This window comes from Lycium ferocissimum, chromosome 12 (genome assembly GCF_029784015.1).
Source record: "Lycium ferocissimum isolate CSIRO_LF1 chromosome 12, AGI_CSIRO_Lferr_CH_V1, whole genome shotgun sequence".
Classification (NCBI taxonomy): Eukaryota; Viridiplantae; Streptophyta; class Magnoliopsida; order Solanales; family Solanaceae; genus Lycium; species Lycium ferocissimum.
In genome coordinates, this window is record NC_081353.1 from 38,225,870 (window position 1) to 38,251,282 (window position 25,413).

Below are 25,413 nucleotides of genomic sequence, written 5' to 3' on the forward strand. Positions count from 1 at the left end.
AAAATATATCCACTCGTGGATTTAACCCCGACGATCGATGATCGATTTGCATCCTATATCCCTCAATCACTTTGGGATATTTATTATAATGCAAAGCATAGTCTTGAGTATGTTTCGATACCCCAAAACTCATTTCATTGCCATCCAATGTGTGTGATTGGGATTACTTGTAAACCATTCGGTTGCTAATAGTACATGCTATATCATCGTCGTGTACAATTCATGATATACATCGTACTTCCAAACACTCTCGCATAATCCCCTTGTGATTTACTTTCACCTTCATTCTTTTGAAGTGCGTAACTCACATCAATTGGAGTTCTGGCAATCTTGAAATCCAAGTACTTGAATTTGTCAAATAATTTCTCTATGTAGTGAGACTGTGATAATGCTATACCTTGTGGAGTTATGAATTATTCGTAGGATTACGTACGACAACTCTAAGTCTTTCATGTCAAATTTGCTAGCGATGTCTGCGCTTTGTAGCATTTATATCCGTCATATCTTTGCTCATTATCGACATGTCATCAACATATAAACAAACAATGACTTCGTGGCCGGAGTGTTTTTAATGTAAACACATTTATCACACTCATTGATTTTAAAACCATTTACCACATGATTTGGTCAAATTTAGCATGCCATTGTTTGGGTGCTTGTTTAAGTCCATAAAGCGACTTTACAAGTTTGCACACTTTCTTTTCTTTATCGGGAACCACAAAACCCTCGGGTTGTTCCATGTAAATTTCTTCCTCCAAATCACCATTTAAGAAAGTTGTTTTAACGTCCATTTGGTGAATTTGAAGACCATACACGGTACACGCCAGAAACCACTAACACCCAAATGGACGTTATTCTTGTTGCGAGGCGGTATGTGTCAAAATAATCAAGTCCTTCTTTTTGTCTATAACCTTTGACCACAAGCCTTGCCTTATATTTGTCAATAGTGCCATCAGCTTTTATTTTCCTTTTAAAAATCCATTTAGAACCTAAAGGCTTGTTTCCAGGAGGAAGATCAACCCCTTCCCGTGTGTGGTTATCTAAGATTGATTGAATCTCACTATTGTTGCCTCTTTCCAAAATCTTTGAATCGGGAGATGACATAGCGGCCTTGAAATTTTGAGGCTCATTTTCAAGCGGGAATGTCACAAAATGCATGCCGAAGGAAGTAGATGTCCTTTGACATTTGCTACGCCTTGGATCTTCTTCGCTAGAGGCATTCTCCATTGGTTCTTCCCGTGGTCGTTTAAATCTTTCATTCGATGACTCGCATTCAATTTTATACGGATAGATGTTTTCAAAGAATTCAGCATTATCGGATTCAATTCTTAGTATTATTATGAATTTTGGGATTGTCGGAATCATGAACCAAAAATCCATCTTTCTTGTTTGTTGCATATCCAATGAAAACACAGTCCACGATTTTTGATCCTATTTTCACCCTTTTGGGTAAAGGAACTTGTACCTTTGCTAGACACCCCAACACTTTAAAATATTTCAAGTTGGGTTTTCTTCCTTTTCCATTTTCATAAAGAATAGAGTGTGTTTCTTTGTGGGGTACTTTCTGTTGAGTATTCGGTTAGCGTAAGGATAGCTTCCCCACAAATTACGCGGTAAACTGAACCGATTAGTAAAGCATTCATCATTTCTTTCAATGTCCGATTTTTCCTTTCCAACTCCATTGGATTGTGGTGTGTAGAAAGCGATAGTTTGATGGATGATTCCGTATTCTAAACATATTTTAACGAAAAGGAGATTCGTATTCCCCACCCCTATCACTTCTAATCATTTTAATCTTTTTATTCAATTGATTTTCGACTTCATTCTTATATTGCTTAAATGCTTCTATTGCTTCATCCTTACTATTTAGCAAATAAACATAACAATATCGAGTGCAATCATCAATAAAAGTTATGAAATACTTTTTCCCACCGCGAGATGGTATTGACTTCGTATCACAAATGTCGGTGTGGATTAAGTCTAAAGGATTTGAATTCTTTGAAACAGGACTTATACGAATGCTTAACAAACTTTGATTCAACACATATTTGACATTTAGATATATCACACTCTCAAATTTAGGAAATATTTCAAGATTAATCATTTTTCGCAAGGTTTTGTAATTGACATGTCCTAAACGAACATGCCATAAATTATTTGACTCCGTATAAGTAAGAAGAAGCGATTTTCCATTAATACATCAACAACCATTACATTAAGTTTGAAAAGGCCCTCGGTGAGGTAGCCCTTTCCTACAAACATGTCATTCTTACTAAGTACAAATTTATCACTAACCAGCACGCACTTAAACCCATTTTTCACAGTAGTGCGGCTGAAACTAGGTTCTTCCTAATTGTTGGAACGTGCATGACGTTGTTGAGAGTCAAGCACCTTCCGGATGTCATCTTCAACGGAACCTTTCCATATCCTTCACTTTGGCTGTTGCGATATTTCCCATGTATAGCTCCTCTTCGGGTCCGGCGGGAGTGTAGGTTGTAAATGCTTCCTTAACGGCACACACATGTCGAGTGGCACCAGAATCAAGCCACCACTCCTTTGGATTACCAACCAGGTTGCACTCAGACAACATTGCACACAGGTCATCAACATCTTCCACCATGTTTGCCTGACCCTGTTTTTCTCTTTGTCCTTCTTGGGGCCTGACAGGTCGGGAGCTTTATGGCTGCTTTACCACAATTATAACGGTTGCCCTTGAACTTTTTCTTGTTAGGATCCTTCTCCTTTCCGGAAGGCCTCTTCCTTTCTTGTTCTTTTTTGGACGACATCTTGATGACGTTTGCCCCGCTTGTCGGTGAACTCTTGCGGTACCTCTTCTTCGTGATTTTGTTATCTTCCTCGATCTTGAGACGAATCACAAGATCCTTCAAATTCATTTCCTTTCTCTTGTGCTTAGATAATTCTTGAAATCTTTCCGTGAGGGCGGCAACTTCTCAATCATTGCGGCCACTTGGAACGCTTCATTCGCTGCACCATTACCTTGACAATAAGTTCATGGAAGATAAGTTGAAGCTCTTGAACTTGGGTTCCAACGGTTTTTCCATCCACCATTTTGTAGTCTAGGAATTTGGCAACCACGAAACTTCTGACAACATCTTCGGTTTGTACTTCTTTTCAAGTGCGCTCCATGTAGTTCTTTGGAGGTCTGCTCTTTGTAGACGTTGTACAAGTCATCTTAAGGCACTCAAAATGTAGCCTTTGCACAAAAATCAACTGTTTCCAAGCCTCGGTAACCATGAGACTTTTGGTTGTCGGGCATGTCGGCGGCGAGCACGGGAGGGTCCTCAGCATTTGGTGAACTTTTGCATACCAAGGGTGGTAAGACAAAAAAACATTCTTTCTTGCCATCCTTTAAAGTTGGCACCGGTGAACTTCGCGGGTTTCTCGGTAGGTGGCACGGCGATACGGGTTGTAGGAGTAGCCGGCCGGGTGCGAATATTCGCGGAGGGAGTTCTAGTCGCGAGAGGAGTTCCGGTCTCGGTGCCATTATTTCTTTGTCAGCATCAAATCGACAATTTGTTTTGTTAATAAAACCGAATAGCAATTAAATCACAAACTTAAACGATGAAGATTTTATTTCTTCAAATCGCGAGTATAATTATGAACTTTGGTATTCCCGAACGAAGTTTTTATATCTTCGAGTCGAGAATACTAATATTCATATGGAGTAGAAAACTACAAGTTTTAATCTCCTTAAACGAATACTGATTATAATATTATATATAATTTCCTTAAGATTGTTCGCAAAATAATACGTATAAGTTTAAATAAAGTTTCAACACAATCGTAAAACACTTAGTAAAAACGATTACACATTATAAAATACTTAAAACCGATAAACTACGAGCGGGAAAATGAACGAAACGATGTTGAAAAAATAAAAATATTTTCGGAGTATAATCGAGTCCACTTAGTTCCAAGTGTGTCCTTAAGGAAATTATTCCCCTCACGGTACTCGAGGTTGATGGAATATCCCCTCGCGGGATAGAACGATTATCTTACCGAGAATAGTAGTACTCCCGAATTCAAGTAGCGACCAACCACTCAACGGCGGTGTATCACACGAAATAAAACAAAGAGAGTTTTTTTGAGAAAGGTTTTATTTTGTTTTTTAGCGCGAAAAATTCGTTATGAATTACCCGGAACAAATCGAGAATTTATAGCGGTTAGGAGGCGATTACGAATGTTTACAACCATTCGGATCGGTCACCGGGTTTTTGGAGGGGGTTCGAAAATATCGGGAAGAGAAAAACGGACCGGGTCGATCACAAGTCGCGGGTCACGGTCGATCCGCGTAGGATGTTTTTTTTTTTTTAAGGACGAGCGAAGCGACGGCCGACGGCGCGAGGGTCCTTGCCGCCTCAATCCTTTTAACTAGAGAAGGTGTAATGTAATATATACCTCTCTTTTCCTCTCTTTTTCTATGTGGGACAAATGCTTTAACCAAAGCAAAGGACCTTTTACATTCCCAAAGCAAAAGGGGCCTTTTACATTCCCTTCACTTTTCATCCCATCATTTCCCATTCACCAATATCAAAACCCAACAATTATCCCTACCGATATTTCAGTACGTAATACTTGAATATGTTACATCACTTGATCTCTCAAATAACACATTTTTTGGCAATATACCGCGTGATATAGCTAGTTGTACATACCTTAACGTTCTAAAGTTGGACTACAATGATCTAGAAGGTGAAATTCCAAGCAGGATAGGCAATTTGCTTCGTCTGAAGACGTTCAGTGTAGCCAACAATTACTTGACTGGTCTAGTGCCATCATTTGTTAGCAAACAAATCAATGCTGAGAATTTTGCACCAGATCTTTGTGGGAAGCCCTTGAGTGGATGTGGGGATTCTTGGATATGGAAACATATAGATCGTGCTTCGTTCATCAAAGCGTTTGTGATTGGTTGGGTAGTTTTCACTACATTGGTTTTAATCCTTCGTGTATTTCAATTTCCTAGCAAAGCTATCAACACGATAGTCTCATTGAACAAATGGAAGCTAAGGTCAAAGAAACATTTAAATTCAGGAAGTGAAGAGAAATTAAGCAGCCACCAGAAGGTAAAAATCATGCTGAATTATCAGATTTCCCCTTGCATTGTTAAGTTGTATTTTTTGCTTGCACCGCATGTTGGGTTTAATTGATAGGTTGAATGGGAAATGGAGAGAAAATGAGTTGTTTCCTTTTACTTTATGAAATAAGCATTTGTCTCTCATTGGTAGTGAAAACAAAAGTTCTCCTACTTAAAAGTAGAAGCACTCCTTGTTGCTAAAGGGTTAAGAAGAGGGTCTCCCCTCGCGCCATCGTCGTCGCTCGGCTTCGGCTTCGATTGATAGTCTTTTTGGACCAAATTTTCTTTAATTTTAATTATTTAACTAATTATTATTTAATTAATTAATTAATTATTATTTAATTAATTAATTAAATTATCCAGAACCTGACCCGTTAGTGACCCGGATCTGCGTGTCTGACCCGCGACCCGTTTCTTTCCCGGATTATTTTTAAATTTTCCTCCCTTTTAAAAAAAAAAAAAAAAAACTGTGACTTTTCTGAAAAGTTGCAACCAATCAGTGCTTCAATGGCTATATATTTTTGTTGATCCTCAGAATTTTTACTTACGAAATTTTCTGATATTCTTATTCTTCTTTTCTGCACTTCTTAAAATCTCGTGTGATATTCTGCCTTCGAGTGGTTCATCGACATCGAATTTCTTTGTACGCTATTTTGGTGAGTAAATCGTTCTATCCAGGGAGAAAGATTCCTACACCTCGGATATATTGAGGGGAATAATTTCCTTAAGGACACACTGTGAATTCAGTGGGCTCGGTTTGATTTTCCATATATTTTCAGATACTGGTCATATTTATTTCAGTTTCTGTTTTACGTTTTCTGAAATTTTTCCAGATTTTGTTTCTGTTTAACTTTATAATATTGGATACAGATTAATAAAACCGCATTAGTCCATCGCATACTAGAATGTGACCGCAATAAGCTTCTCAAAGTTTTGTTCTGTTCTGTTCTGTGTATGTTCTAATAGCTCAACTTGCTTGTTTACAGATACTAAAGCTGGAGATGTTTCTTACGCGAATGAGCTTCAAGGAGCTGGCAAACGCGACTTCTGATTTTAGTGAAGACTATCTGGTAGGAAACGGAATGTTGGGCAAAGTGTACAAAGCAATTCTACCGAATGGCTGGACACTTGGTGTCAAGAAATTGAATGACTGGGAGAATTTGGAAGATGAGTTTGTCTCGGAGATAACAACTCATGGTGGTTTGAGGCACTGGAACCTATTGCCTCTAATAGGTTTCTGTGTTGAAATGGAAAAAAGACTTCTTGTTTACAAATACATGCATAATGGCAATCTTCATGAATGGCTGCACTCGAATGAAGATAAGGCCAGGAATTTTGACTTTCCTATGAGAGTTAAAATTGCACTTGGGATAGCAAAAGGCCTGGCTTGGCTTCATCATGGGTACGAATTACACGTTACACACGGAAGCATAAGCACACGATATATCTTGCTAGATCAAAATCTTGAACCCAAAATATCCAACTTTTGGGAAGCAAAATTTTGGAGTAAGAATGATACTACTTTAAGTTGGGGTCTTTTCCCAGTAGCTGAATATTCAGTTTAGGTTCTTACAGGCAAGACATCTGCTGCTTTGGTGTCGTGCTTCTTGAGCTTATAACTGGAAAGGAACCACATAAATTGACCAGCTCGAGAAATCTATTTGATCACTCTCCTTGTCTACTTGATGCAGATAGAGATTTGCTTGGAAAAGGAGTCGATGATTTGATCCTCCAATTTCTTGACTTGGCTTGCAACTGTGTGAAGTTCTTTCCGAATGAAAGGCCAACAATGCTGGAAGTGTATGATACACTCAAGAATATTTCTCAAGGTCGAAGGGACTGGATACAAAAGATACCATTATCAACTGATATTTCAAGTCTAAATGACTAGGGCTACAGTTTATCCGGTTACTTAGCAAAACAAATTAGGAATACTCTAAATTAAAGCATGAAACCTGTGTTACGAGTCTGTATGCTTATAGCTTCTGTTACAACTGTAATATTTAAGAATCTGTATCTATTTTACTGCATTCGGAAGCCTTACTAACTGCATTTGCAGTTTTTAGAAGAATATATGGAAGACTTATGCTGAATTGACTTAGTTCCAAATTTTATTGGCAATTTCTGAGAGTTGTATGCTGAAATTGGCCTCGAGCAAACAGAACCAGATGCTTTTACAGAACTAAGAAGATTACTGGAACTTATAGAAGTTCAAAATTCTTTTTTATTATTTTTTTTACCCCTCCCCCCAGGAGCTCCACCCTTTTGCTCCTTTGGTGACTCGAACCCCCAACCTTCAGGTTGGAAGGTGGAGGATGCTTACTATCTGAGCAATCCCTCTTGTCAAGTTCAAAATTCTTAATATGAATACTGAACATTTTACTTGCCTAAATGTGACAAATAAAGCATGTAATTGACACTTCGAATAGACCAAAGTAGAAAGACATTCTTTAACAATGAATAGTGAGAAGACAATTTCTCTTTGGGTTGCTGAGCAGGGCATTCAAATCGCCCCACAGGCTCAAGCAAGCACTTTTAATTTCAACAAAGTAATATGACAAAGCTACTGATACCTAGTATAAGCAATTAAATTAAACCACTGGCTCTCTAATCTAAATAAAAAGCTAGCTAAATATACCAAAATTAATCAGGAAAGAACCGTTTTCTTGAATTTTCGATTACAAACAACCGGTAGGCTGAATAATGCCAGAAGTTGTTCCTGCCACATTAGCACATGAAGCTTCAGCAGCTGGTTCATTCTTATAAGTGAGATTTACGTCTTCCAATTTTATTCTTCTGCATGGATTCTCTTTACTGCAATCAAATTTCATCGTGACTCGTGTTGCTGAACTTCCATGGATATCTTGATATGTGACATCACTAACTTTCACACCTGAGACCTGGCCAGGACAATTTTTGTTATACGGGCAGTAATTTTGATCAATAACGATTGGATTTTGAACGTCAATCATCGTGGCGTGCTGGAAAAGAACATTATTGACAAAGCCAGTACTTGGTCTGCCCCATGTTTTGATCCTCACACCATTTGTTGTGTTCTTAAATAACTGATCTCACTGTCACATTTTGCACCCCAGCTTCTTCAAAATCCTTGGCTAAACTTCCAATGCTGCACAAAATTCACCACATAAAAAAGGCAAAACACATCAAATCACACTTAAACTATACCCAAAATGTCGAGTTCTCATTTTCAAACTTACTGATGAGATATTACATGATTAATTAACATCCAAAATAGAGAAGATTATTACCACCCTACATAGCTATGAGTGTGGCAGCAATTATAAAAATAATTAAAAAAAGAGGCGCGTTTTAATTAAAATTTATTTATTATTTTCTTTTTTTAATTAAAAAAAATATTTTTTAATAATCCCCACCCCAACCCTCCATTTCTTCTTCCTTTCTTCTTCCACATGTGAAATACCCCCTACCCGCTCCCGAAAATGTAACTTCTTCTTCATTTAACATCTTTGAGAAAGAACCCGCCCCTCCTCCACTCTCACGCCACCCCCACCCCCAATTAGTACCCCAAACCCTTTTTCTTCTAGAATTTGACCACCACCACGCCGCCCCTCCCCCTCCCACCTTCTTGGCATATATATACCAACTACCGCGATTTTGATATTGAACCACCATAATCCATAATTGTATTCTTTATTATAATGTGTTCATTAAACCCACCACCACCAAAATCAAAATACTACTACAATTCTTCTTCTAATAATTTGACTTTTTTCTTTCATATATAACTTCTATTTTTAAAATTTGTCTTTTCATTTTTTTTGTTCCTAAAAAGATTCTTGAATTCTGATTTGGATTATCCTTCCTATAAGATTTGTAGGACAAGAATCTTCATTGTCATCATATGGAAATAGTGTAACAGATCTTGGCCGGAAATTTTTTCCGGCAAGCTTTTTATTTTTTGCGACCAATCTTCAATTTCTTTTATTTTTCTCTCACTTTAACTTGTTCTTAATATTACATTGTTAAAAATTATCAATAATGATTTGTAAATTTGGTGGTGGATTTGGTTATAAGTCGACAAAAGGCAATGGTGGTGGTTTAATAACCGAAATCTTGAATTTATGGAGATTGTTTGCAATTTCTTACAGTGTTAGTAGTTGTGAAGCGATTTAATGATTGATTTAGTTGTGGGTGGTGAAATTTGTGATTAATTTTTTTTATTTTACGGTGGTGGGTTTGATGGTAGGTTTGTTGTGATGATGGATATGGTGGTGGTGAGTTTGATTGTGGTGGTAGTGGGCGATATGGTGGTGGTGAAATTGGTGGTGGCAAATTTGGTGGTGGCGATATGGTTGTGGTGAAATTGGTGGTGGGGGTGGTTATTATATGGTGGTTGTAGTGAAATGGGATGGTGAGATGGTTTAATGATTAAGAAGATGTAATTATGGGAGGATTTTTTTGTGTGTGTGTGTGTGTGATTAGTGTAAATATAATTAACAATAGAAAATCAAATGAATAAATAAAAAGGAAAATAACAAGAAATTAAAATTTAAAAGATATCCAATGTGGCGTTAACAGTGTCCATTGAAATGGCAAAGAGTGTATCACACCTCCCTTTATGCAACTAGTTGTATGTGTGTGTCGAGGTGGTATTAAATTCCAGATTTTACATTATTAAACTGTGTAATAGGTCGTAGCTAAATAGTTGGAGTGTAGACTTTTCAGGTATAGTTTGGGGTGGATTTGATGTATTGCATTTAACATACATATATAGCAAGTTATCTGTGTCTTATTTCCATGTTTACTGATCTCACTAATTATGGACAGTTAAATGTACTTATCTTTTACTCCTCTTGTCCCAATTCATGTGACACTCTTTATTCAAGTAAGTTAAAAAAGAATGACACATTTCTATATTTAGTACTCTCTGCGTCTCAATTTATGTGGCACTTTTCGTATTTCGAGATTCAAATAAGTCTTCCTTTGACCATAATTTTCATGTATCTTTTAAGAATTTTGAATTATCAATTATTGTAAATTATAGTACTTTTTACGTAGCTTTCAAATATGTGTATTTTATTTCAAAAAATTTAAAGATTCATGCGCGGATTGATAGTCAAAATTAAATTGTTTGACTCTCGAAATCCGAACGGTGCCACATAAATTGGAATAGAGGGAGTAATAATTAAACTTTAATCTTCCCAATTTACCGTTAATGAGATGATTTATAGTCACACAGCTATTTATGATTGTTTTAGATCACAAATTTCAAAAGTCTATCTTATATTTTTAAACTCCGTCCCTAGTCAAATATCATCACATAAATTGGAATGGAGGGGTATTATTTTTACCTGATTCCATGTCCAGGGCCACAAGCCATATTTTGGATCCACAAGTTAGTAGTTCCTCGACCGATGGATACGCAATCATCTCCAGTACTGATTATCGAGTTCAAGATTGAGATCTCCGACGATAAATGAACATGAATGCCATCCCTATTCGGGCTTTTGCCCGGCGCAAAAACTTTGACAGCCTGCAACTTCACATTTTTGCACCCATTGATGACAATGTGAAACATTTGGCTGTTCAATGAAGTTAGTCCAGTTATTGCTACATTGTTAGAATTGGAAAATCCCAGAGTCTGCAAATAGCAAGAAAACAATATAACAATTTGTCAGCATCCAACTGAATAATAAGCAATTGGATTTTCATTTCTGTTTAAAAGCAGCATTTAATTAAGATTTCTATGGTCTAAAGTCATAGCTCATTACCATTTTAAAGTTAATACTGCTTTAGAAAAAATTAAACAACCATAATAATACCAGGGTAGAAAATGCTTGCACGGTTATTCACATAAAGTACATGTTTATCCTTATTTGAAGGGAACGTTACAACTCATAAAGAGAAATGAACAGCCTTTGAACTTGTCTATTGCACAGTATAGATTGCCTAAGAGATAACAATATGTAACAATTCATAACCTGAATAATAAAGCAGATTACTTGTTGCGACATGATAAAATATACTGGTGGTACATAGTTACGTTCTTTATACTGTCAGTGTATATAAGTTAAATTCCTTATAATGGTACATGCGCCGCGTCAACGATCCTTCTTGCTCGGGTAATGAAATTTTGAATAATGTATACTATAATAAGTTACACTATCGATACGTTATCTAAAAGATAATACATGTAACAGATTCATAAAAATAGTGAGATTAGTACGTAACATGGCTAACAAAGCAGGTTAATTGCTACAATAAAATAAAATAGTTATGTCCTTTATACCGTCAATGTATATAGGTTAAATTCTTCTTAGAAGACTTACCGTGGCGCCCCTCAGGTTAAATTCTTCTTAGAGGACTTACCGTGGCGCCCCTCAGAAAATTCTTCTCATAGGCTTTGCAAGCCCACAAACCAGATCCTTGGCCATCAAGTCTACCACCATGAATGGAAACTCCATCAACACCTTCAAACAGAAGCCAATTTTTGGCATTTCCAATCACATTATAATCGCAAGGCGCCACAAGTGTACCATCGATTCGAAACATTGTGGCTTTGTTCTTGCATTTTCCTTTAAAATGTGCTTGTTTAACTAAGAACTATTCCTTGTGGTACATAAATTGTGGCTGGTTTTGAAGAGGCCACAAGCTGAGTGAAAGCAGTTAAAAAAGCATTTGATGAATCAGTTTTCCCATCTGGTTTTGCACCATAATTTACAACATTGAATGGACAAATATCAGAGATGCAAAATAGTCAAAAATATGGAGAAGTGAAATTAGATATAGAATATAATGAAAAGGGGTTCTCTATTTTCATCTTTCTTGATGAGATATGAAATGATTAATTAAAGACCAAAATAGAGAAGATTAAGAGTTGAGATATGCTATGAGTGTGGTTGAGCAGTTTTTGAGTTGAGGCATATTTATAATTGAGCTTTACTGTACAACTTGCTTCTTTGTTTTTTATTATTCAGTTTTACACTTAATAAAAAGAGTTACTATCTTTTTGTGAAATACATGTGAAATAAAAAGCAAGAAAACTGTTTTTTCTGTAGCTCGAAAATGTAACTTACTTTACTTCAAGATCTAAAAAATTTGAGAAAGAACAAGAAGGCACTAGCATATATTGCTCACATGTTAAAGACTATAGCTACCAAAAAAAAAAAACAATTAGTACTAACTAAAAGTTTTTCCAAGAAGCTAAAGGAGGCACTTTGAGCTTATGTGGATTATGGAAGTTTTTTGGCATAATATGTTAATGACCTGAAACTGGTTTTCCTTTTTTCTTTTTCTGTTCATTAATAAATAGAAAGAAAAAAAAATTGAGAACAGAGAATTTTTAGATGACAGAAACTGAAAGTTGGTTATCAAAGATTTAACATAAATTTCTTCAAGCAAGAGAGGAAAATAAAAGGTCCCTCACAGAAAACAGTTCTCTAATCTTTATTCAGTTAATTGACTTTTTGTCATGAACAATAAAAAGCCTATTTTATAGTCGTACATGGGCAAGACAGGGTTACACCATTATAGAAGAACCATTTAGCTTTGGATTTTTTTTTTTTTTTTAAGCTTTGGAATTAAGTTACACTTACAGTGTGAATTCATTTACACTATTTATTTGATTTATAGTGTGTTTGGTTAAGTTTTTGGGAAGCTAAAAACTTTTATCTTTTTTTTAGAAAATAATGCTTATCTGGAAAGCTCGAGTAAACAGAAATTGTTGATTTGATATTGACAAAAGTATTTTTCAAATTAATTTGTCCAATACAAATTATTAATTTTCGAAAATACTTTTTCAAAAGCACTTCGGACAACAAAAAAATTATTTTTCAAAACAAGCAAATTCTGGAAACTTGGCCAAATAGACTATCGTATAGCATGTTATATTTCATTTATCTAGGTTATAAATGGAGTAATATTTATTAAATAAAGTTACCTAAAATTATCTTTCAAATGACGGTGTAAATAATTTTGGCAAAAGGTCAGTACATACATGCTAAACTAGCTAGCTTTATAAACATGTTATTGTCATTTTTTAGTATTTTAATATTGTTGGGAATATATGAACACATTGTACCTATGCCTATTCACGGTGATAATTATACAAGAGAATGAAACAGAAATTCTCTTTGATCTTTGCCCTTACTTTTGACATTTCCCCCCACTTTATCTTATTTGAAAGTTAACAATTTAGTCATCTTTCAAAGCAAAAACAAAAGAATATTATTTGAATTTGAAAAAGTTGATGTTCTAAAACCTATTAAAAAAATTAAAAAAGAAGAAGTTAAAATGGCATTTAATTTGGAATTAATATTTAAGGGTGCATAAATTAATTGATTTTGTTATCAATAGAAATGTGATCGCCACAACTCGAGATGATATCCGGGGCATCAAATATTGTGAAACTTATTTGTTTAGTCTAAATGTCTAATAACATTTAACCTATGGTGAAAAAAGAAAACATAAAATTAAAGTCCAATTAGAATTTGTTTTAAATGACAGAATTAAATTAAGAAAGTAGAACTTTTTTCCCTACGAGAGAAAGTAGAATTAGCTTGTTATTTTTTTCTCACAATTTTCTTGTTGTCCAAAGAGAAGTTGAAGATGCAGATGTAAAAAAAGAAGAAGAAAAAAAGAGAAAAGAAGAAGTTGAAGATGCAACGTGGGGGGCTACACCACTAGCCAATAACGGAGAAGGAATTTCCATCCCTCTTAACAAAACAAAAAAACGGATTTACCAAAAGTTACTTTTTAGATTTAAGTTATGTGTATTGAGAGTCATGTATAATTTTTTAACACTATCATGGTAAGCAGACATATAAAAACGAGTAATTTTTCCTAATATATAAGTCTGATCGACATGCATGATCACCTAAAAATAAAATAGTAAAATGTTATAATTGGTTAAATTTCGGTGATAGACTGATAGTGTATAAAGGTTAATAGATGTGTTTTATTTTACAATCAATTTTTTAAAACGTCCACTGTCAACGTTGTCCAACATTGAAAGGTTAATATATGCTACTCCCTCCGTTCCAAAATAAGCGTGCCTTTTAGCTCATGCACACTTCTTAAGAAATTGCTCACTCCTAGAAAATTATGAGTGTTTTTACCAACTTACCTCTAATAAATGCTTAGAAAAAGAAAAGTTATTTAATGATTCTTGATTATAAATAAGGGTAAGTTTGGAAGAATAGGATTAATTTCTTCTTGAAATCCTAAAGCGTCACTTATTTTGGAATAAAATAAAAAATCTAAAAAGACACTTATTTTGGAATGGAGGGAGTAACTTACAATCAATTTTTCAAAACGTCCATTGTCAACGTTGTCCAACATTGAAATGTGTGTTTTATTTGTTGTTGCTAATTCAATCAACAATTTCACGTAAGCAAACACAAGAATATCATGCATAAAAAAAGTAGGAAGTTAATTAGTCCCTCCATTTTCATGTTGCTTGTCCACTTTTCTTTTATAAAAGTCAAACTGTATAAATTTTTACCAACATTTTAAGATATATTTTTTCACCGTATTAATATGAGAAGAATTAAAACTTGTAGTACTTTTCGTGTAGTTTTTTAATATCTAAACTAAAATTTTAAAATACTGAATTGATTTAATCCAATTTATCTCAGATGATTAGTCAACTTGACCCTCAAAAAGCGAAACAAAACAACTAATATGGGACAGAGGGAGTACTTTTAATCTAGTTCATATAGTGTATTGGTAACTGGTAAGTTCTTATTCCTGATTTTTGGAATAGTTGACTAAATTAGTATATTTAACCTTCAACTAATTAATTATGTTTTTTATTTGGTGATACAGGAAATACATTATGTTTAGACTATTTACAACAAGATTCCCCTTGATGATGAATGGAACTAACTTTGTCCTCCGTTTTATTCCTAAATTAAATAAAATGATCTAATTTTATACCCTTCACTGGAAATTGGGCTCATTCATATCTTTCTCGTTACAATTTTGGCTCGAAATTCCACTCAGACACGAAATACAAATAACTTTATCCCTATGGAACTTGTTGGACCGACAAAGTTTATGAATTATGATGGCAGGGAATAGACGTTGAACACGTCAAGTTACATTTGGAAGAAGAGAAAACATGTCAAGTCAATAAAGTCCAAAGGTCTTAGCTTGGACTTCTTTCTAAAACATGCTAAAAAGGGATATACAGATGCAAGTTGGGGTTTCAAGTTGCTTAAGCTTAACCAAAAGAAAGGACCTTTCCTTTTTCATCACCAAAAGAGAGACCTGGTATACCAAAAAGTGCACCTTTTAGTACAACTGAAATAAGATACAGTGCACCATTTGAACATGACATCATTTGTTGATGTCATTTTCTTTGTCATTCAGTGTTCAGAATCCACAACCTAGCTCGAACAATTTGAATTCTCATGGTAAAATCTTTAGTGCTCTTTACCAAAAGTGACCTCATTTCGGTAATCGAACTAGAAAGAACCTCTGATTAAGAGTAGAGAAATTATTTACCATATATTCCTTCACTCATCTCCTTTTGTATTTGCTAGATATCCATCATTTGCTCCAAATACACCAAAAAACTTGTGAGTTGTTCATTGTTTTTAATTGGACTTTGCTAGATATTCATCATTTGCATCTAGAAAGTAGCCTAATGCATTATTCCTGTTTGCAATCCTAACAATTAATGACCTTAATCTTCCTCAAATTGTCAGTAATAAGTAGCCTTCCTGACTCACTAAACCTTACCCTAGAGAAAAAAGTTCTGAGAAATATAATTGCAATGACTTTAGTTAGTATACAGAATGAATAGACTCAATCTAATAAGCATCTATATAATATTACAACTGATCAAATTTAGATTGAAACAGCAGGGGGGATCAGGTGTTGTAGTTGGTTTGAACATCATGGTTATGTTTTGAAATGAGATATTTGCACTTGATAAAATACTGATGTTCTGAGAAACTGCTTTAGGCCAATTTCTGAAGACAACTCTCAGAAAAATGCCTATAAAGTGCAGCATTAGTCTGCTGAGGCTCTTTTAGAAGCATGCAATCGATATGGCTTTCCAATGTTGTAAATTATATGCAAGTCTTTGATATTACAGCTGCAGCAAAAGCTATTCAATGTAAAAACACAAAGCTTCTTTGATGCTATTAAATTGATGTTCTCTAACCAAATAAACAATAATAGTACTAGTCTTACAGACTTCAAATGGCGGTTGATAAGGGAGTTTCCTATACCTGGTCGTTTCGACCCTGAGAAATTGTCTTGAGTTTTTCATACACTGCCAGCATCGTCGGCCTTTCATTAGGAAAAAACTTCACACAGTCACAAGCTAACTCTAGAAATTGGAGGATCAAATCATTGATTCCTTTCCCAAGCAAATCTCTATCTGCATCAAGTAGACTAGGCGAGTGATCAAATAGATTTCTTGAGCTGGTCAATTCATGTGGCTCCTTCCCTGTTACAAGCTCGAGAAGCACAACACCAAAGCAGTAGATGTCTTGCTTGTAAGAACCTAAACCTGAATATCCAGCTACTGGGAAAAGACTCCAACTTAATGCAGTATCATTCTTACTCCAAAATTTTGCTTCCCAAAAGTTGGATATTTTCGATTCAAAATTTTGATCTAGCAAGATACACCGTGTGCTTATGCTTCCGTGAGTAACGTGTAATTCATACCCATGATGAAGCCAAGCCAGGCCTTTTGCTATCCCAAGTGCAACTTTAACTCTAAGAGGGAAGTCCAAAATCTTCGCCTTATCCTCGTTTGAGTGCAGCCATTCATGAAGATTTCCATGATGCATCTATTTGTAAACAAGAAGTCTTTTTTCCCTTTCAACACAGAAACCTATAAGAGGTAATAGGTTCCGATGCCTCAGACCACCGAGAGTTGTAATCTCAGAGACAAACTCGTCCTCCAAATTTTCCCTAACATTGAGCTTCTTGATTGCAAGCGTCCAGCTATTTTGTAGAATTGCTTTGTACACATTTCCTAACATTCCAATTCCTACTAAACACTCTTCACTGAAATCAAAAGTCGCTGTTTGCAGCTCCATGAAACTCATTCTAGTAACAAACTTCTCCAGCTTTAATATCTGAAAAACAGCAAGTTGAATCATTTGAACATACAGAAACAGAACAGAAACTTGAGAAGCTTGTTGCTGTCATGTATTGTTGAGTTGAGCTTAAATTGGTTTTGATGCTTAACAAACAACTAAAAAGAACGACGTCTCTTGGAGATACTGGTTATGCTACTAAATGGATTGCAAGAGTATTATGTAGATATCGAAAGAATCAGGTTCTTAGAAGACTGCTGATCAGAAGCTGTGAAGCTGATTTCAAGTGCAAGTTGGATTCCTTGAAGAATTATACTTATGGGCTACATGTAGAAAATTTAGGAAAAAAGACTGAATTGTGGAGAATTTTCTGATGATCTTATTTCATTCCACTGTGCATGGTTATATAACAATCTGCTCTACTACAAAACAAAAGAAACTTTGTACAGCTGTGCTACAAGACAAAGAAATAAAAGAACAAATTTGCACAGCTGTTCTACAAGACAAAACAATAAAAGAACAAATTGGTACAGCTGCTATTCTCCTATTTGCTACTAAAATAAATATTCTAACTAACTCTGTATTTGGAAAATATCTACAGTGAATGGAAAATTTCTGGAATAGAGAAAAATTGATTCCTCAGTAATGCCTGAGTTGGGCCATGGAAATTGTTGTCATCCGTGAGCCCAACTGTTGAGACAAGCCCAAAACTTATTAAGCCCAACCATTTAATAACTTGACTCAAAACTCAGATACTTGAAGTGTTACCCTAAATCAGTTTTTTTTTCTTTGTTTGCACACGAACACAACTCTTTCACGAACTAACCCTTTTGTCCTCCTCCTTTCTTTCATCATCATCAATGGAGGAGATGATACCATTCTCAACACCCCCCCTCAAGTTGGAGGGGAAAGAAGAAACCCCCAACTTGCGAAGAAGAGTATTATGCGATGGTCCTGATAGCGATTTAGTGAAGATATCTGCTAACTGTGCAGAAGATGGCACAAAATTGAGAGAGATCAGACCAGATAAGAACTGCTGCCTGACGAAATGGCAGTCTAATTCGACATGCTTCGTCCTTTCATGGAAAAAGCGATGTGCAAGGCAGCTTGGCTGTCGGAGTGAACCGGAATGGGTAGTGAAGGTGGCGCAGACAGATCAGACAGAAGTCGATTGAGCCAAGTCAATTCTGCCACGACACGACGCATCGACCTATATTCAGCCTCGGCGGAGGACAAAGAGACGGAAATCTGTTTCTTAGATTTCCACGAAATGGGAGATCCGCCAAGACTGATGAAGTAACCACTGATAGAACGTCGGGAATCCACACACGATGCCCAATCGGCATCACAAAAAGTGAGTAGAGAAAAGGATGAATCAGATCTCATGAAAAGCCCTTGACCTGGGTCTAAACGTAAGTATCTCAATACACGTAATGCAGCAGAGAAATGAGGAACCTTTGGAGATTGCATAAATTGTGAAAGGTGTTGAACAACAAAACTCAGGTCAGGTCTTGTGTGTGTAAGGTAGTTTAGTTTACCTACTAATCTTCTGTAGACTGTGGGATCAGCTAATGAATCACCTTCCATGGCAGATAACTTGCAAGATGGGTCCAAAGGAGATGAAACAGATCTCAAATGGTCGCAGTTGAACTCAGCTAAAAGCTCAAGAGTGAATTTCCTTTGACTTACCATCAAACCATGAGGTTCTCGGATAATTTCAAGCCCAAGGAAGAAATGTAAGTCCCCTAAATCCTTTATTTGGAACTCTGCATGTAGAAATTGCTTCAGTTGCGTCAATTCTACCTCATCATTCCCAGTTAATATAACGTCATCAACATAAACACCCACAAGTGAAACCGAATCACCTGAATGCTTAAAGAATAGTGAATAATCATTTAAAGAAGAAGAATAACCCTTGAAGTGTAAGGCTGCTGCTAATCGTGCATACCACTGTCTAGACGCTTGCCTCAAGCCATATAATGATTTCTTAAGCTTGCAAACCTGACGAGAGGGGTAGTCATACTGCAACCTTCATGTAAACTTCTTCTTGCAAATCCCATGCAGAAGAGATCGGGATAACCTCTAACCCTTCTTAACTGCAACTGCTAAGATACACCTGATGGTTGTCATCTTGACAACAGGGGAATAAGTTTCATTGAAATCAATCCCAGCTCTTTGTATGTCTCCTCTTACCACCAGTCTAGCTTTTAATCTTTCAAGGGTCCCATCTGACTTTTGCTTAACTTTGAAAACCCATTTACAGGGTAATGTCCCTTTCCAACGGGCAAATCCACTAAGTCCCATGTGTGATTAGCTTCTAGAGCTTCAATCTCAGAATTCATGGCTTTCTTCCAACCAGGGTGCATAGTAGCTTGTTCATATGATGTAGGTTCAGTGATATAGGAAATAGGGTTAAGAAGCAATTGATTAGAATCAGATAATGCAGTAAAAGGAAACACAGGGGCAGGAGAAGAAACAGTAAAACAACTAGCATCCAGGTCAGTGAGGAAAATAGAGTTACAAATATAGTCATCAAGATATGTAGGCCTTTTGTGGACCTCTCCGATTGTCTTGTAGGTGCGAGGGAGATGTGTCCATTGGGTCTTGTATAACAGGCGTGCGGATTAGGAAGAGTAGGTGATGGACTAGGTGAGTGATGAAGATAAAAAAAATCATGATTAGTGAGGATCGGGTGTTGTATCGGACAACAGGTATTTTGAAGGGTAGCATCGGGAAATTGCGTGTTGTAGGAGTGGTGACGGTAGAGTGTTGGATTTAGAAGAAAAAGAGAAAGAAGTGTTCATGAAAATGAACATCTCTCGGATATGAAAACCTTTCTCGGACTTTAACTCCCGGCGGCTTTGTATCCCTTTCGGGATATCCTAAAAGACACGATACGCCCTAGGTTGAAAATTTCGATCTGATCGGAGTAGAGGCAAAATGAGACATCCAAAGCACTTAAGAAAACTATAATCAGTGATGAAAAGACAAGTTCTTAGGGGTTTTACCATTTAAAAACATGAAATCTATTTATCGAAATGGGATGTGAGAAGGCATTCTCCCCAATAAGAGATAGGTAGTTTAGATTGATGTAGGAGTGCCCTTGAGGTTTCTAGCAAATGTCTATGTTTCCTCTCTACAATTCCATTTTATTGAGGGGTTGCTACACAAGATGTTTGATGCACTATTCTCGAGAAGCAAAGAATTCAAGTACTCCCACTTCCTAGTTACATTATCGACCTTATACACTTAATCTTGGACCCAAATTGTCTTTCAACCATAGCCAAGAAGTACTTAAGCATAGGAAAAGCATTACTCTTGGCACTTAAAAGATATGTCCAAAGTGCCCTACTAAAATCATCTACTATAGTAAGGAATCTATATCCATTGGGTAGGTGTTTTGTATGGCCCCAAGTATCAATATGAATTAATTCAAAGATAGATTTTGTTTTAATGGAACTAATCGGAAATGGTAACTTGGTTTGCCTTGCCAAAGGGCAAATTTCACAAGCACAATAGTGGAATCTGAGAAATGAACCGAACTTCTTCATCACCCCAACCTAACGTGCCACAAAGTTACATCGATTGATTCTTACAGAATTGGAAAAACAACTAGAAACAAGACTACATTGACTTAAAGAAACACTAGACTTAAAGAAACTTCGATTCGATTGATAGTAAAAGGCAACACATAAACTCCATCTCTTGCTTCACCAAGAACCAGAGATCCTCCGTTCATAAGTGCAAAGAAAGATGTCACTTTGGTGTATAAAGTGTCAAGCTCATCCCAGATTTTCTTCATCTTTGTGTAATAACCAGCTATGTCTGATGAACCCTGCACTAGATCAGCTAGTTCTTTTTGCAGGTGGTAGAGTAATGCTCCATTGGGTTGTCCAAACCTGTCTTCAAGGTCCTTCCATAGCTCTTTTCATTTGGAGTAAAATAACACTTTCTTTTGAGAGAGTTCGACCATATCATTACATCTACTCCACAACTTGAACTCGTGAGTGTCGAGATGAAGGAATGGTTGAGTCTCCTTCAATGTATCCCAAATTGTTCTTAGAATGAAGCATGGACGCTTCTCCAAGCACCATAGCCATTTCCATCAAATGTGTGACTTCATCCCCGCGAAGAAAATAAGGACTGGTCCGATCCAAGACACCGCTGATTTCGAGGTTGCTCGCGTCAATTCTACCATCATGATGAAAGGAGATGAAGAATGAGTAAAGAGAGACGAGGATTAGGTTGAAAGCTTGTATTCGATCTTAAAATTGCTCGATACCATGTAGAAAATTTAGAAAAAAAGACCGAATTTGGAGAATTTTCGATGATCTTATTTCATTCAACCGTGCATGGTTATATAACAATCGTACTACAAAACAAAAGAAACTTTGTACGAAATTGTGCTACAAGACAAAGAAATAAAAGAACAAATTTCAACAAGACAAAACAATAAAAGAACAAATTTGTAAGTATTCTCCTATTTGCTACTAAAATAAATATTCTAACTAACTCGTATTTGGAAAATATCTGCGTGAATGGAAAATTTGCGGAATAGAGAAAAATTGATTCCTCAAGAATGCCCGAATGGAAATTGTTGTCATCCACGAGCCCAATCGTTGAGACAAGCCCAAAACTTATTAAGCCCAACCATTTAATAACTTGACTCAAAACTATATCTTGTGTGTTACTAAATGGCTTTTTTTTTTTTTTCTTTGTTTGCACACGAACGCAACTCTTTCACGAACTAACCCTTTGTCCTCTCCTTTCTTCATCATCATCAACACTCCACCCCCCCTCAGTTGGAGGGGAAAGAAGAAAACCCCCAACTTGCGAAGAACAGTATTATGCGATGAATAGCGATTTAGTGAATCATTTAAAAAAGAGAGATCGTATATAAGAACTATTACGAAATGGCAAAGCCTAATTCGACACGCTTCGTCTTTTCATGGAAAACGGGTTTTTAGCGATGTGCAACGACTTGGCAGCGAGAATGGCATTGTTTTAGCCAAGTCAATTCTCGCCACGACACGACGCATCGACCTATATTCCTCTGGACAAAGAGAAAAAAATCGTTTCTTTAGATTTCCACGAAAATGGAGATAGGCCTATGAAGTAACCACGATGAACGCTGGAATCACACACGACGTGATTCTCCTTGAGTTGAATCGGCTCGTGAAAGCCTCGACTCCGGGTCTAAACGTAAGTATCTCAATACACGTAATACGGGAAATGAGGAACCTTTGGAGATTGCATAAATTATATGTTGAACAACAAAACTCGTGTCGGTCTTGTAGTTTAGTTTACCTACTCTTACGACTAATGACCTTCCATGGCTAACTTGGTCCAATGAAATGTAGATCTCAAATAATTGTAGCTTGAACTGTTAAAAGCTCGAGTGAATTTCCTTTGACTTACCATCAAGCTACGAGGTTCTCGGATAATTTCCCCCAAGGAAGAAATGTAAGTCCCCAAATCCTTTATTGGAACTCGCATGTAGAAATTGCCGATGGCTCTTTCATCATTCCCGCTAATATAACGTCATCAACATAAACACCCACAAGTGAAACTTCACACCGAACGCTTAATAGTGAATAATCATTTAAAGAAGAAGAATAACCCTCAAGTGTAAGGCCGCGTAATCGTGCATACCACCTTTTTGCCTCAAGCCATATAATGATTTCTTAAGTTTGAAACCCGACTCGTGAGAGTGGGTAGTCATCGGGAACCTAGCAAATCCCCATGCAAGAAGGCATTGTTTACATCTATAGGATAACCTCCAACCCTTCTTAACCGTCCTAAGATACACCCGATGGTTGTCATCTTGACAACAAGGGGGAATAAGTTTTATCAAATCAATCCCAAAATTTCTTTGTATGTCTCCCCTCTTACCACCGAGCTAGCTTTTAATCTTTCAAGGTCCCATCCGACTTTTGTTAACTTTGAAACCCATTTACGGTAATGCCCTCTTTCCAACGGGCAAATCCACTAAGTCCTACGCGTGATTAGAGAGCTTAACAGAGCTTCGAAGGCTTTCTTTCCAACCAGGTGCATAGTAGCACGTATGATGTAGGTTCGGGATATAGGAAATAGGGTTAAGAAGCAATTGATTAGAATCGAGATAATGCGATGAAAAACAACTAGGAAAATAGAGTTACAAATACGTCATCAAGATATGTACAACCCTACTGCGATTGTCTTGTAGGTGCGGCGTAGACGTGTCCGTCGGGTCTTGTAAATAACCGAGTTACAAATACTAGTGATGAAGATAAAAAAAATCATGATTAGGAGGATCGAGGCCTTTTGTGGACCCTCTGGTGACGGTTGTCTTGTAGGTGTTCAGAAAATGAACATCTCTCCGGATATGAAAACCTGTCCATTTAACTCCATGACTTTGTCTTGTATCCTAAAAGACACAAGCACTAATTTAAAGTGCGTTGAAAATTAGGAAGGCAAACAGAGACATCCAAAGCACTTAAGAAAACTATAATCAAAGTGACCAAAGACAAGTTCATGACCATTTAAAAAACGAAGGTCTATTTATCAAGAAGGTGGATGTGAGAAGATCAAAAAAAATCATGAGTTTTAGATTGATGTAGAGTCCCTCGAGGTTTCTAGCAAATGTCTATGTTTCCTCTCTACAATTCCATTTTATTGAGGGGTTGCACACAAGATGTTTGATGCACTATTCCTCGAGAGCAAAGTTGATAGTACTCCCACTTCCTAGTTCTAGAGCATTATCCGACCTTATACACTTAATCTTGACCCAAATTGTCTTTCAACCATAGCACAAGTATGATAGGAAAAGCATTACTCTTGGCACTTAAAAAAGATATGTCCAAAGTTCTACTAAAATCATCTAATATAGTAAGGAAGTGGTGGTAGGTGTTTTGTAAGTATCAATATGAATTAATTCAAAGATAGATTTTGTTTTAATGAACTAGAAAAAGGTTTGCCTTGCCAAAAAGAGTGTTCATGAAAATGACAAAGTTACATCTTGATGGAAAACAACTAGAAACAGCACTACATTGACTTAAAGAAACACTAGACTTAAAGAAACTCTTGGACTGATTGATAGTAAAAGGCAACACATAAACTCCATCTCTTGCTTCACCAAGAACCAGAGGGGTCTTCATTAAAAGGTCCTCCACAGTTACAGTTGCAAGAGCATGTCACTTTGGTGTATAAAGTGTCAAGCTCATCCCAGATTTTCTTCATCTTTGTGTAATAACTTCTTGCCCCGGATCGACTAGTTCTTTTTTGGCAGTGGAGTATCTTCAAGGTCCTTCCATAGCTCTTTTCAGACAGTAAATAACACTTCCGCTATCTCTTTCTGAGAGAGTTCGTACAGGTTACTATATCATTACATCTACTCCACAACTTTCGACGAAGGAATGGCCGAGTCTCCTTCAATGTATCCCACTTGTTCTTGTGGAGTAGAGGCATGAGCACGGACCTTCTCGAGACCATCCATTTCAATCACTTCATCCCCGTTGAAGAAAGGACTATAATCGAGTGAGGTGCTCCGAAGGGATGGATGACCATTGACAAGTTCAAGAGAATGAGGATTGGGTTGAGAAGTTTGTATTCGATTTAAAAACGATACTACGTAGAAAATTTAGGAAAAAAAAGAGAATTTTGATGAATTTCGTTCCATCTATATAACAATACGCTCTATCAAGAAAAAGGTGGATGTGAGAAAATTTGGCATTCTCCTATTTCCGTTACCAAAATAAATATTCTAACTAACTGATTTGATAATATCTACGGTAGTTTAGATTGATGTAGGAGTGCCATGAAATTGTTCCATCAGCCCAATCAAAGAGACAAGCCCAAAACTTATTAAGCCCAACCATTTAATAACTCGACTCAAATGTCTATGTTCCCTTTTTTTTCTTTGTTTGCACACGAACGCAACTCTTTCACGATAACCCTTTGTCCTGAGGAGGATGCTACAACACCCCCTCGAAGTTGGAGGGAAAGATGTTTGCGATGGTCCGGATAGCGATTTAGTGAAGATCCTTGATGGCACAAAATTGAGAGAGATCGGACTTTATAAGAATCTTTGCTACGAAATGGCGTGCCACATGCTTCGTCCTTTCATGAAAACCGGTTTTTAGCGATGTGCGAGGCACATGTCGGTTCGACTGATTGAGAGCATTCAATCCCCGCCACGACACGACGCATCGACTCATATTCGGCCGAGCGGAGGACAAAGAGGAAATAGATACAAAACTCCGCCAAGACCCGACAAGTAACCACCGATCTTGGACCACACAC

At 36.7% G+C, this 25,413-nt stretch overlaps 2 protein-coding genes and 1 pseudogene across 2 annotated transcripts; 1 reads left to right on the forward strand and 2 right to left on the reverse strand.

Moving 5' to 3' along the window:
* The first annotated feature begins 4,581 nt into the window (after window positions 1–4,581).
* On the forward strand, window positions 4,582–7,403 carry LOC132040135 (probably inactive leucine-rich repeat receptor-like protein kinase At5g48380). Its single transcript, XM_059430749.1, has 3 exons — window positions 4,582–4,665; window positions 4,714–5,084; window positions 6,082–7,403. Exon 3 carries the CDS (start codon window positions 6,097–6,099, stop codon window positions 6,658–6,660), a length of 564 nt encoding a protein of 187 aa, XP_059286732.1. The 5' UTR covers window positions 4,582–4,665; window positions 4,714–5,084; window positions 6,082–6,096; the 3' UTR covers window positions 6,661–7,403.
* Window positions 7,404–7,621: 218 nt separating this feature from the next.
* Window positions 7,622–11,897, reverse strand: LOC132040133 (polygalacturonase-like; annotated as a pseudogene).
* A 4,275-nt stretch (window positions 11,898–16,172) lies between these two features.
* On the reverse strand, window positions 16,173–16,881 carry LOC132039289 (probably inactive leucine-rich repeat receptor-like protein kinase At5g48380). The gene is made up of 2 exons (XM_059429803.1): window positions 16,315–16,881; window positions 16,173–16,178 (listed from the first exon to the last, which is right to left on the reverse strand). The coding sequence occupies exons 1-2, from the start codon at window positions 16,879–16,881 to the stop codon at window positions 16,173–16,175; spliced, it is 573 nt and encodes a 190-aa protein (XP_059285786.1).
* Between the last annotated feature and the right edge of the window lie 8,532 nt (window positions 16,882–25,413).

Excerpts from the sequence above, each read along its gene's own strand:
- LOC132039289 (XM_059429803.1), bottom strand. The coding sequence starts at position 16,881 with ATGCATCATGGAAATCTTCATGAATGGCTGCACTCAAACGAGGATAAG.
- LOC132040135 (XM_059430749.1), top strand. The coding sequence starts at position 6,097 with ATGTTTCTTACGCGAATGAGCTTCAAGGAGCTGGCAAACGCGACTTCT.